The sequence below is a fragment of the Bufo bufo genome, chromosome 8 (assembly GCF_905171765.1).
Source record: "Bufo bufo chromosome 8, aBufBuf1.1, whole genome shotgun sequence".
Classification (NCBI taxonomy): Eukaryota; Metazoa; Chordata; class Amphibia; order Anura; family Bufonidae; genus Bufo; species Bufo bufo.
In genome coordinates this window covers 53,550,718-53,564,949 of record NC_053396.1, presented here as the reverse complement: position 1 = coordinate 53,564,949, position 14,232 = coordinate 53,550,718, and the positions used below count along the sequence as shown (strand labels likewise).

The 14,232-nt window shown below is 42.8% G+C and overlaps 1 protein-coding gene across 1 annotated transcript; it reads left to right on the top strand.

Annotated features, from left to right (window-relative positions):
* Positions 1–2,756: 2,756 nt before the first annotated feature.
* On the top strand, positions 2,757–13,657 carry LOC120977128 (thymosin beta-10-like). Its single transcript, XM_040404906.1, has 3 exons — positions 2,757–2,898; positions 4,272–4,376; positions 13,462–13,657. The coding sequence occupies exons 2-3, from the start codon at positions 4,277–4,279 to the stop codon at positions 13,497–13,499; spliced, it is 138 nt and encodes a 45-aa protein (XP_040260840.1). The 5' UTR covers positions 2,757–2,898; positions 4,272–4,276; the 3' UTR covers positions 13,500–13,657.
* Positions 13,658–14,232: the final 575 nt, after the last annotated feature.

Genomic DNA, 14,232 nt, shown 5'->3' with positions numbered 1-14,232 from the left:
GGTCTGATGAGACCAAAATAGAGCTCTTTGGCATTAACTCAACTCGCTGTGTTTGGAGGAAGAAAAATGCTGCCTATGACCCCCAAAACACCGTCCCCACCGTCAAGCATGGGGGTGGAAACATTTTGCTTTGGGGGTGTTTTTCTGCTAAGGGCACAGGACAACTTATTCGCATAAACGGGAAAATGGACGGAGCCATGTATCGTGAAATCCTGAGCGACAACCTCCTTCCCTCTGCCAGGAAACTGAAAATGGGTGTTCCAGCACGACAATGACCCAAAACATACAGCAAAGGCAACAAAGGAGTGGCTCAAGAAGAAGCACATTAAGGTCATGGAGTGGCCTAGTCAGTCTCCGGACCTTAATCCAATCGAAAACCTATGGAGGGAGCTCAAGCTCAGAGTTGCACAGAGACAGCCTCGAAACCTTAGGGATTTAGAGATGATCTGCAAAGAGGAGTGGACCAACATTCCTCCTAAAATGTGCGCAAACTTGGTCATCAATTACAAGAAACGTTTGACCTCTGTGCTTGCAAACAAGGGTTTTTCCACCAAGTATTAAGTCTTTTTTTGTTAGAGGGTTCAAATACTTATTTCACTCAATGAAATGCAAATCAGTTGCTATCTTTTATTTAAAGTTATTTTTTCGATTTTCCTTTTGATGTGCTATCTGCCACTGTTACAATAAACCTACCATTGAAATGATACTGTTCTGAGACTTTTCATTTCTTTGTCATTGGACAAACTTACAAAATCAGTGAGGGGTCAAATAATTATTTCCGCCACTGTATGTATTTTAATTAATTTTAGAATTTCATAGTCATTCCCATTTTTCTATGTTATTATGGATTGCCATTTTAAGTGTTAGTATGATATGCTATATATTTAGGAAGTCTTTTTACTTACCTTTGTGTGTTTTAGATAACATTTTGTATAATTTTTAATGTCATGCTCACACTATGCGGTTTGTGCTGGTTCAAGTATGTAGTTCCTACAGGAATATATATTCTGTGAACCGGGCTAGACCTACAAAGAAATAACATTTATTGGTAGAAGCTTTTTATGTAGGTAAGACACGTAGTAATTGATATTTTTGTTAATGTGAGCACGGGCACACATGTTTAAATGAATGGTGGATCGCGTCCGGGGTATGGTGTCACCTTCCCCCCTTCACCTTGGCTGGGGGAGGAGATTGGGACTACTTAAACCTGGAGGTGATACACCATAGTTTGTTAATAACTGGCCCCATTAACTTAGGCTATTTTCACGCTAGAGTTTTATTTTTCCGGTATTGAGATCCGTAATAGGGTCTTAATACCGGAAAAAAAACGCTTCAGTTTTGTCCCCATTCATTGTCAATAGGGACAAAACTGAACTGAACATAACGGAATGCTCCAAAATGCATTCCGTTCTGTTTAGTTGCGTTCCCATACTGGAGAGCAAACCGTAACATGTTGTAGTTTGCTTACTGTCCTGGGATGTGGAGCAAGATGGATCCGGCATGACTCCCAATGCAAGTCAATGGGGACGGATCCGTTTTCTCTGCCACAATAGAAAATTAATACGTCCTCCATTGGAGTTCATGACAGATCCATCTTGGCAATGTTAAAGATATGAACAGATCCGGTTGTATTAACGCATGCTGATGGTTGTATTATTAGTAACAGAAGCGTTTTTTGCTGAACCCTGCCGGATCCAGTAAAAACGCTAGGTGTGAAAGTAGCCTTAAAGGGAACCTGTCATGTGGATATTTGATTATAATCTAACTAATTATATACAATCATTAACTACTAAAAAGTACCTTAGATGTATTCACTTACTGGTGTAACAGATGGTTATCTCATAATATACACACAAAGATGCCGCATGCTAATGAGCTGATTGGAGTCCGGCGTGATGTCATTGAGTCCAGCGTATATTTAATTCAGAGCTATAGCCACTCCCCTGCCCACCTGCTGCTGATTCCTATGGAAACAAACTGTCATTCAGCAGCAGGTGGGCGGGGAGAGTCAGGAGCTCATGAATATTCATGACTCATCATTATCAGCTGGAGCTTTTCAATACAAGATGTTGGCAGACTGATTGGGTCAATTAAAGAAAGTGACCCAGCATTTTGCTAAGAGAATCAGTCACTTATTTATGTTGCCCTTAGTTAGGACACCATAAAACTGGTGACAAGTTCCCTTTAAATAGGCAAAAGATGCAGACAGCACACAGTTTTCTTTCCACATTTATATGTTCATTTTTCGTCACCAGCAAAAAAATAGAACATGTCCTATTGTTCTCCATATTACAGAGAAGGATAGGACTGTTCTATTATGGGCCAGAAGTTATGTTCCACAAAATGTGGAATGCTCATGGCCGGTATCCGTGTTTTGCTGATCCGCAATTTGTGAGCTGCAGCAATAGCTACAGCCGTGTGCATGAACCCTAAAGAGGTTCTCCAGTCTCTGATATTGACGGCCTATCCTCAGTATAGGTTATCAATATCAGATCAGCTTTTTGAAGATATGCTACAGGATTTTGTTTCCTTCTAAAATAACAGATCTCAGGTGGAAATTGCTAAAACGGATGTCAATTGTGCAAAAATGAACATAATGAATGCTTAAAATAAAGGATGCGGTTTTTCTCATTACTTTTCTGTTCTTCTGATGGGTCAGGAGAATGGAAATAATAAACTGTGATGTGAACCCGGCCTTAGCTGGATCTCTATAGTTCCATGAAATGTGACCACTTACAGACAGTGGCTGGAGGCAGAATGTGATAAGATTAAGGCGGGCTCTACATGGGTGTGGAATCTAGGCCCAATGAACACTAGAAGGTGTGTATTAGGCAGCATATAAAAGTGACACCCAGCACTTGGTGCACATTCTGTGCTGGGAACTAAGAGAAGAACTTGGTAAGTACTTGTAGAAGTCTTGCTTTTCTTGTGGTGGGCTTCGTGTTCGAGGCTGTATTTTATACTGTATTCCCCTGTGTTATCTGGCAGGGACCCGCATCTACTGCACACAAATCCTCTCAGCAGAGCACTGTTCCTGCTATGTTATCTGAAATTGAAAGAGTTAACAATTCCAAACTGTGCAGTAGGTAAAGCCATTAATTAGGCTTGTTAATCCTCAGTTTTAACACTCTCCTTTCCAGAGTGCACAGCTTGGAGGTAGCACAGCAGCAGGGCATGGCTGCCACATGCCTCTGGATCTGTTTGAGCAGGTGGTGACATGCAGGTTTGCACATACCTGGAGAAGCTCACATACATGCGAGAACATTAGTGTGACAGGTTTGCTTGACTGATCCACAAACATTTTGCATTATACCTCCGCAGCTGTGGTGAAGGTACACGCTGCAGACTACAGTTCTAGTGTGTAAACTAGGTTTAACCCTGGTTGGAACTGCTTTATATAATAGTTATATGTATAACTCATTTTTCAAGTATAACTTCTGATTCCATAAAGAGCTTTTTTCTTTTTTTAGGTTAGGATATGAGACTGCACATTGCAGTAGTAGAAGTGCATAGCCCTACATGCGTGCACTATGTCCAATACAGTGCACATGGCTTCTTCAGAGCTCCACTCAGGTGGTACGCTAGACTACGTACATGTGACCCAAAAACCTTTATATTATCCTCTATGTACTGTACATGTGCTCCATTTCTGCAAGACAAATCTATTTTTCATTTTGATGTATTTTTGTGCATTTTCATAAGACATGCCACACCCCTGCAGGCTTTGTTGGAAACACAAAGGGTAAATTAAGGACAGTCCTGTACTTCAGAATTCCACCTTCAAAAAGGTGGAATTCTGCCAAACAGTGCTTTTGGGCTTATTTGCAGCTAACTGCATATTTGCACCACTCATTCCAGTTTTGAAAAGTGAGCGTTGTTGGCTACGTTCATTAGTTTCACTCAAGGTTTATCACAAAGTCCTGCACAAACCCTAATGTACTGTTGCTCTACTACACAGATCTAAATCCAGGCTAAGGCCAGTTTCCTTGCTTGATCATGGGTCTGATCACCCAAACTACAGTAACGGCATTTTTCTATATTCTGTTCAAATAGCTATGCATACTTAACCAAGCCTGATGTGCAGATATCATAGAAGAAATAGCTCTAGCAGATCAGGGCATTTTCTATTCTGTTGGTTGCAATCAATTTGCCCATAAACACAGAATGCATCTGTATTAGATTGCATAAAATCTCTACAAGTAAACCAGGCCTAAACTTTGCCACACAACTTACAAAATTCTGTTTTTCTTTTTTCTTTATTTAATATATAGTCACAATGGCTGATAAACCTGATCTGTCAGAGGTGAAGTATTTTGATCCTCATAAACTCCGCAAAACTAGCACAGAGGAAAAAAATACACTTCCTTCAAAAGAGAGTGAGTATATCTGTATTAAAGTTCTCTTCACATGGTCTAAAATTTATTTATTCTACTGTGGTAAATCATGTAAGTAATTTTACTGAAAACAAATTATACAATATGTTAAATATTTAAATGTGTATTTCTTGTAAATTCTTTTATTTTGAAAAAGTTTAAGATTACAAACATGAGAGTAACGTCACTCTCAGTAAATATAAGAAAGCAGATACCAAATGTGTATTTCTAAGGCCTCTTTCACATGTTAATTATGACAGCTGTGACCAGATGGTCAGTCGTTCATCTGTGAAGGATCCGCGTTTGGTCCATGTGTCTGTCTTCTCCCTCTTTGTGTGTAGAGACCGGGCCGCAGGGGAAACACATGAGGTCCGGTGGGCCGATGTGGGGGGTTGTAGTTTTACTCATGGTTAGCAGCGCTCCCTGGGACGGCGTGCAGTGAAGGGAAGGACAGCACCAGTTCCTTCGGGGCAAACTCTGTTGTCCAGGAACTCCCGCCAGATGGTGGTTGAGGTGCCTTGGTGGCAGGGTCCCTGGTGTTCGTGACGCCAGCACCATTAGGTGCAAAAGAATAAATTGAGTTCAGATTTTGTATGAAGTTCAATAGCAGATTTACTTTGCATAAACGGTTCTCCAAACTGTTTCAGGCTTTGTCTTGGTTCCAGCAGGCTTTAGCATTAACTCTGGCAGGCAAACAAACTCAACTCTGCTACATAGATTACTCTATGGCTCTGCTGTACTAACAGGGTAGCTGTATAACTTAGCTTCCTCTGGATGCTGCAACTTCTCTCTGTCTGTCTCTTAAGTAGTACCTGGGAACTCTACTTCCTGGCTTCCAGTTGTGGCCTCCATATCCAGCAGAACTGAAGGTGCTCTGGCTGGCTTAGACAGGGCATGTCCGGCAGGGACGTGCTCCTGCACAACTTCCCTTTTGCAGGGGGTGAGCTAAGAAACACACACTAACTAGAACTCCACCCTTCCTGCAGCAAGTGGAACACGCCCACCTCATCATCCCGTAAATCCCGCGCCACCCGTTTATTATCCCGCGCAGTGAGTGAGGGACGCGCTCCTGCTGCCGGCTTCACTCACTGCACCGAATAATAAACAGGGATTTACGGGACGATGAGGAGAACTTGAAAGTCAATCAAGTGTACATGGGCGTGCCAAAGGGTGCGTAGACTGACCTCTAGGTGCTGAAGCAACGCCCTAATAGCACCTAGAGGCTCATTAGCATATTTTAAAAATCTTTATTTTAAGAGAACGGCGGCAGGCAGGGAGTTATAAAGCATACTGTTATGTACTGCTGAAGCTAGCACATCGCTAATGTCAGTCAGCTACATAACGTTATTTCTCATGACAGAAACCCTTTAAATGGTAACTCTTATTTACCTTAGTTAGTCTGTCAATGATTGTCAAAAGATCTATAATTACCTTATAACCGCTTTCATTAATGTCCCTTTCCACTGCTCCCGTAAAAGACAGTTGCTATGGCTTATCTGTCTCTGGCTCAGACAGACAGAGGGGCGGTCCTTCACACTACATGCCTGCATTAGGCTTCAGAGTGAGGGGGCGTGTCTCTAAGTAATCCAATCTGATTGGCTGGCAAGGAGCTGCTAGCTACAGCAAGTGTGTATGTGAAGTGAGGGAAAGCAGTTTTGGCCTCAGAACTGGCAGGGGAGCCATCTTGAGAAGGTCCTCATACTGTAAATGTTAAAACAGACGTAACCAGGGCTTTTTTTCTGGCGGAACGCACCGGAACGGCGTTCCGCCACCTTTTGACATCGCAAGCTGCGATGTATCAGCGGGGAGGGACTGGGAGGAGGAGCTGGGGGCCGGTGCGTTCACTGTGCTCCGGCCCCGCAGCTCCAGTAGAGACTTATAAAATGTTTAATGAAATGAATAATGATTCCTGCTGCCCCTCAGTAGTATAACATTCAATGTATTTGTACTCACAGCCGGCTACTGACATCGTAATCCAGGCCGGCCGGGCAGACGAGCGGCAGCGTCACTGACTGACGTCACCTGCCTGGGCCGCCTGCTTCATTCATAAAGTAGGCGGCGCACTCACGTGACGTCAGTCAGTGACGCTGCCGCTCGTCTGCCCGGCCGGCCTGGATTACGATGTCAGTAGCCGGCTGTGAGTACAAATACATTGAATGTTATACTACTGAGGGGCAGCAGGAATCATTATTCATTTCATTACACATTGTATAACTGTAGTGGAGCGGCAATGGGGGGTCTGTGGATGACACTGTTATGGGGTGGGGGGGGGGGGTATATGGATGGCACTGTTATGGGGTGGGGGGGTCTGTGAATGGCACTGTTATGGGGTGGGGGGGGTCTGTGGATGGCACTGTTATGGGGTGGGGGGGGGGGGGTCTGTGGATGGCACTGTTATGGGGTGGGGGGGTGTGTGGATGGCACTGTTATGGGGTGGGGGGGTCTGTGGATGGCACTGTTATGGGGTGGGGGGTCTGTGGATGGCACTGTTATGGGGTGGGGGGTCTGTGGATGGCACTGTTATGGGGTGGGGGGGTTTGTGGATGGCACTGTTATGGGGTGGGGGGGTCTCTGGATGGCACTGTTATGGGGTGGGGGTGTCTGTGGATGGCACTGTTATGGGGTGGGGGGGTCTCTGGATGGCACTGGTTTGGGGTGGGGGGGTCTGTGGATGGCACTGTTATGGGGTGTGGGGGGGTGTGTGGATGGCACTGTTATGGGATGGGGGGGGTCTGTGGATGGCACTGTTATGGGGTGGGGGGTCTGTGGATGGCACTGTTATGGGGTGGGGGGGTCTGTGGATGGCACTGTTATAGGATGGGGGGGGGTCTGTGGATGGCACTGTTATAGGATGGGGGATCTGTGGATGCCATCCCCAGATCCTCCACCCCATAACAGTGCCATCCTCAGATCCCCCCATTAACAGTGCCATCCCCAGATCCAGTGCCATCCCCATCTGGGGGGTTTCTTTGCTGGGCTGGACTTTTATAGCCCCCCCCCCCCCCCCAATTTTACTTGCGGTCCTAGGGTTGGGTAGAGGGGGCGGTCCTAGGGGGTGGGTAGGGGGCGGTCTTAGGGGCGGTCCTAGGGTTGGGTAGGGGCGTGGCCAGGGGAGGGGGGGTGAGTTCCACCACCTTTTCTCTGAGAAAAAAAGCCCTGGACGTAACTAATGGAAAAACTGTGGTATGTGAAGAAACTAAGATTGCTTTATGCATAATGCTGCTGCAGCAGTAACAAATACTAAAATTTATGATTTTTTTTATAAAAAAACATGACTGTTACACTTTAATGTTTGAGTATGTTGTTAAAAGATAGACAGTGTCCCCCATAACAGTGACCTCTACAGTACCCCGCCCCCCTAACAGTGAACTCCACAGCCCCTTACACTGACCCACCCAAAGTGCTCCACCTCCTTAAAATGGGACCTCCACAGCAGCCCACCCCTTTAACAGCAAGTTTAACAACACCCCAATCCCTTGACATTAACCTCCTCAGGGACATACCCCCTTAACAGTGACCTATATAGCACCCAGCTCATTAACAATGACCTCCATAGGGGACCGCCCCCTTATGTCACCTCCACTGTTCCCTGCCCCCTTAACAGAGACCTCCACAATACCCGTTCCCTTAACAGTGACCTCACAGTACCCTGCTCCTTTAAGACTAGGGCTACATGACAACATGTGTCGCGCAACATTTTGTCATACCACTGTCATGCAACAATTTTTATAATAGGCTATGGTGTCTCATTGCAGCATGCGACATACTGCGAAATGACAGTCACAAAAAAATCCATCCAGGATGCATGTAGCAGTGTAGTTGTGCCCTATGCGTCGTGCAACTTATTGTCGTGTAGCCCCAGCCTAAAGCTGACCTACAGCAGTGAAGAAAAATGGCTGGGTTGTTATGGAAACCTGGAATAAAACTTTGTGTATGTTGAGGCCAAGAGTCTGCGAGCTTCCATTGGCTGATATGGGACATGTAACACAAAAAATAATTCCCATATAAATATATCAGACCCATATATAGTCAAATTATCAATACCAAAAAGAATATATGGATACTAACTAAATCACATGAAATAATGTACCAACACAAGATATAATCAAACCATACAAAATTTTATTATACTCACTCTAATACACTTGATTTACAAAACACAGGGTAAAAACAAAACTAAAAAACACTTGGACTGGTGGTGCATGATTGGTGGCCTAAATGTTTTAATTAAAGTGTAAGTGCAAATGCGCGGTCAGCAACAAGAATAAATAAATATCGTAGGTAAATAAATGGATACTAGTGCCAACAATAACCGGCTACAAAATTAATGGTCTAGGAAGAGTTCGTACATCAAACAAAATATCACCAGCGCCACTATTGTGGCACACACGGAACATGAGAGCGTATAGTATCAGGTAGATGAAAAGCCAATACAGCTTATTATTAAATCACCAAAAGTTTGTGACATCTGCCAAAAAGATAGTCCACAGCATAGCCCAAGCACCACCAGTCCACTGCCCCTGGTCAGTCTCATATCGCAGTGCAACACCACAGACTATCATTCTAAAAATTGTCATGCGACATCAATATTGCAGTGTAGTTGTGCCTTATGTGTCGCGAGATATATTGTCAAGCAACACATGTCGCTGTGTAGCCCTAGCCTAAAGCTGACCTACAGCAGTGAAGAAAAATGGCTGAGTTGTTATGGAAACCTGGAGTAAAACTGTGTGTATGTGTAGACTAAGAGCCTGCAAGCTTCTATTGGCTGATAAGGGACAGGTGACCGTGTGAATGGCAGTTGGGATTTGTAGAGAGACTTGCAGGCTTGTATTGGCTAATGCAGGTAATTTTTTTTTAATATCTCAGGAACAGTACGTCCTAGAGAGCCGAGACCCAGTCTAAAACCTTCCCGGACACCTGATGTACCCGTGCCAAATTTGTTGAAGATTGGTCTAGTCATTTGGTCGCGCATAAAGAACAGACAGACGTCTAGACAGAAACTCCTCTTTATATATATGAGAAGTCTGGGGCTATACATGTGCAGCAAGCTCCTGAGGAAATGGTGTAGAGGATGGAAGTGGTAGTGGTCCTGATGAAGTGTTGTATAAAGGTTTACTCCCGTAGGCTGTTGCTCCCTGGGGATCGGTGCACAGGAAATGCAATTTTGAAGAATGAGGCCAGAGTTAAACATATAACAATATCTTACTAAGTGCAAAGTATAACTTCAGTTTCATTCAAAAGCAGTGGATTCAAAGTGCAATTTCTGACCCCAGTAAGGAATATGGAGGCAGGTTCGATTGTTGCATTCGGGAGTGTAGATGTCAACTATCAGGTCTAGACTTGTATTGTACCTGGCCTAGTGGTAGTCGTGTTGAAGGTGCATTAGCCCTAGTTCCTCACCTCACAGCAGTGTCTATTATGCATGCTTTCACCTGCTGACTCTGCTGTCTTCTGTCAAGCATTTTCTTGAGGGTGTATAACGTTTCTCTTAGGAGAATCTGTAACTGGAGCAGAAGCTCTGCAGTGTGCTTCCTTTCCGCAAACCTTCCCTGACACTCCTGGCAGGAAGCAGGATCAGCCCACTCCTACCAAGAGGAGGAACAGGATGGTTAGCCCTGTTCCTGCCTACACATCGTCATCTATACCTTACTGGTAGTTACAGTCAAAATATACAATATAAAATACATGGCAATACATAACTATATACATTTGCAGATACCCCCACATCTGGGGTACTGCATATGTGTTGCATGACATGAAGATTGAAGTGGTGATGAGACACATGACCTGCTGTGCATGCAACTTTAGCAAAACAGTTGTATTTTTAGTCGAAAAAAAGACCACAACGCAAGTTTTTTTCTTTAACATCCTGCCAGATCTAAAATAGTTGTGCAACAATTAGTTGCAGACAAGTCAGAGGTTTTTGATTGTGTAACTTTTCTGAGACTTGCTGTTATGTGACTTGTCTCTGTAAAATCCCAGGCTAAAGATTAGTTAATATTTCCATTTTTCACTGACATGTCCTGTCCACATATTCTGCGGACAGCACATATACCCATTGATTTAATTTAGTTTGTTCACATATCAGATTTATTTTTATTTTTTTAAACTGACCGTAGGTCATTAAAAAGAAATGCACTACTTTGGTCCATGATGCAGACCAAACACACCCATTATAGTCTATGGGTTTGTGAAAACGCACACAGCAAGGATGGCGTCCATATTTGGCCTGGTTTTCACTGAAAACTGATAGATGCTTTAGAAACAAAATTTCAGCAGGAATGTTGATAGCCACACGGACCAAACACAGACATCTTTAAGGATGAAGTATTGTTCACACAGGGCAGATGTGCTCCAGACATATCCACAACATAAATCTGCACTAATTCACACAGATTGTAAAACCTTTTTACATTCTTTGCACTCTATAAAAGAAAAGATTCTTCTATCTATTTTCTCTTGAACATGGCAACGCCCCATATGCAGTTGTAAATTTCTGTTTGGGCACACGTCGGGAATTGGAAGAGGAGTGCCATATGGCTTTTGGAGGCAGAATTTGGTGGAATGGCTTACGGGTGCCATGTTGCTATCGATCAGTCTCTGGAGACCAGTACAGCCATTTTCTGACAACCATACATTTAATTTTTCCCATTGGAGCTTTATCATTGTTCTATTATGGAGTACATGCAACTTCTTGATCACTTTTTATTTTGCTTTTGGGAAGCAGGATAAAGATAAGCCTGCAACTCTGCCATTGCTTTTTTGGGATATGTTATTGGGACGAACGCCGTCTGGGGGGGGGGGGGTGAAATGACACATTAACTCTATTCTGCTGGTCTGTAAAATACAGGGATACCAATTTTATATTTTGCACAAAGCATTTTTGAAAGGTAATTTATTTTTATTTTTTGGTCCCACTGTAAAAGACTTTCCATCGGGCTGCTTTCTCAGCTATCAGGTCCCCGGCACCACATCGCAGGGACCCGACGGGGAGGGAGCCCCCTTTCTACAAACCCCATACTTGCGACTCTTTCACCTCTACTGGCACAACCCTTTTTGCACAAATGGTTGTCTCTGCCACCTTCCTGAAAAGTGGATGGGGAGAGGGGAGGCAGAACACTGAAATCTACTCCAGTGAGGCGGATGCTGCACCTAACTTATGATGAGGCGTACGCTTTTCTGGCAACACAAGGGGTTATCTTAGACCAGCATACTCTGTCGGTCTATGATAAATTGGGCTCCAGCTCATCTATTGTGTCTGCATGGTACAGAATAGCTAACTTGTTCTGAACTGGAATATGCGTTGCTGAAGACATGTTGCATATAGCTGCCTCTGTATGACCCCCCACCCCCTCCCTCCTCCCACTCATCTGGGATCAGTAGGTCGGAATGGCCAGCCCACCAGGCATTTGCACATGTTCAATGTTCAGTCTGGGCCTGGGAGCGAGTGTCCTCCGCACATTCAAGTGGTGAGGTGAGTAATGTTGTAGACCATTAAAGCTGATAGACTGCCAGAAAACTAATGTACGCGCACCCACAGATGCAAAATGGGCATGAAAAACTGACAGTGTATGTGTTTAAGAGCCATTTTATTTTCACCGTTGTATTAATGTACCTTAACCATTTCCTGACCAGGCCTAATTTAGCAAATCTGACATTATATCAGATGTGTCACTTTATGTGGTAATAGCTTTGGATTGCTTTTACTTATCCAAGCCGTTCAGAGATTGTTTTCTTGTGACACATTGTAGATGTTAATAGTAAATTTGAGTATAAGTTACATTTTAAAAGAAATCACTGTTTGCTAAATTTTAATCTCTCTGCTTTTAAGACAGTGATACCTCATAATATACTCATTGATTTACATTTACCATATGTCTACTTTATGTTGGCTTTTTTTTTTTTTTTAAAAGGACCAGTTCAGTTATGAAGTCCCTTTGAGGAGGTCACATAATCAAAACCACCCATAAATACACTATTTTAGAAACTACACCCCTCAAATTATTTAATACTGGTTTTAGAAATGTTGTTAACCCTTTAAGTGTTCCACAGGAGTTAAAGCAAAATAGAGGTGAAATTTTAAAAACACCCCATATGTGGTCATATAAGATTTAATTTTTGGAGGGCAGATTTTGCTGGAATGGTCTTGGGGTGCCATGTTGCATTTAAAAGAGACCCTAAGGTACCCCCACAGTGAACCCCCCCCCCCCCCCCCAAAAAAAAATAAAAATTAGCACATTTTGTAAACTGCTCCACCCAAGGAAATTTTAAGGGGTGTAGCAAGCACTTTGAGCCAACAGACATTTCATAGAATTTATAACACTTGGCTGTGAAAATTAAAAATGTTTTATTTTATTTTTAAACAAAAAAATGGTGCTTTAGGCCCAAACTTTTTTTCACAAAAGATAACGGGAGAATATTCTCCCCCACCCACAATTTGTTTTCATTTTCATTTGTTTTGAAAGGCTGTTAAGAATGGGCATGAAAAAGGTGTGTTTTTTTTTTTTTTTTTTATACTATCCCAAACCCTGCATTTTCCCCTCACAGTATACAAAGTGCCCCCTTTGTGCTCCCCTGTAAGAATAATGCCACCCTTAGTGGCCCCAACTCTGGTTGTGCTCACCTCATTACAAAATGCTCACCTCATTACACTCGATCCCCACTACAGGCAGCCTGACCTGATGCTCCCAGCATCATCATGTGATGCCACCATACTGGAAGCCTCTGGTTCTGCTGCCTCCAGTGATATGTGGTCTCCTGTCTAAACGGCTGGTAAACACAGTTCCATTGATTTGATCTCTAGGGTCTGTCTAGCTGTGAAAATGTAATCATATATATGGCCAAAAATAGTTTTTTTGGTTTTTTTTACAGCTGTTATTCACTGGCCATGTGAATAGCCCCATACTCTTAACCAAAACTAGTTTCAGTTTATAATTCAATGCTGGTGATGTGTCATTGCATAAGCAAATGAGTGCAACATGTGCCAGGCAGTCCATTTTACTTAGTTTGGAAACAGATAGCTATACATAGTAATGCATTTAGTGGGTAACATGTAAACAGTAAAATAATATTTTTCATATATTTACAGCTATTGAACAAGAAAAAGAAGCATGTAAGAAGACCTAAAATAAGTTGACTCTTGGCTGCTTATGGTTTCTTTTCTACTTATGTCTGGCTGTAGAAAGAGCTGCTGAGCAACAGAATGTTTTACTCCTGCCCTCTACAAGGATTTATTATTCAGTAAAGTTCAAAGATACTTTGTGATTAAAATGTTTTATATCCAACTTGCATTTGTCTTTTTCAGTGGGTGTATTCTACTAACGTAATTTGCAACTGGCTTTTTTTCATAGCAGGTTTCATCACTAGTTGGCTTACTTTTTTAAGGAAGTTGACAGTTTGTGGGCTAGATGTGGAACTAATTTCTGTCTCTCACATTACCACTGTATGTGTACTAATAGTTTATTAATTTGGATGGGAACGGCAGAATTCTTTGTATTCAATTTCAGTGCATATTTAAAGTACTCACTCACAATCACTGTAAAATAGTCATTTAGATGGATATTTGGGATAGGTTTAGAAATCACATACAGTAGAAAGCTAGTTATATGCAACAAATTGTATACATGAAAGGTAAACCCGTTAGTGAAGTGTACATTACTACATAATTGACTAAAGCTCAATAAGCTATGACATGAAGGTCACTTAGTATAGGAGCAAATTTTTTGATTTTTTTTTCAGAAACATTTGGTTAGATCTGACTAAATTTGCTGCGAATTTCATAAAACGGCTGTTTCCTGGCTGCAAAGAGCCTTTATAGTGGTGTAGAACACTGTGCCTTGCAGTAACACGCATAGGGAGT

What these genes read in the sequence shown, in the direction of transcription:
- LOC120977128 (XM_040404906.1), top strand. Translation starts at nt 4,277, where the DNA reads ATGGCTGATAAACCTGATCTGTCAGAGGTGAAGTATTTTGATCCTCAT. An exon ending in TACACTTCCTTCAAAAGAGA is followed by an intron (nt 4,377 to 13,461) that starts GTGAGTATATCT and finishes ATATATTTACAG; the next exon opens with CTATTGAACAAGAAAAAGAA.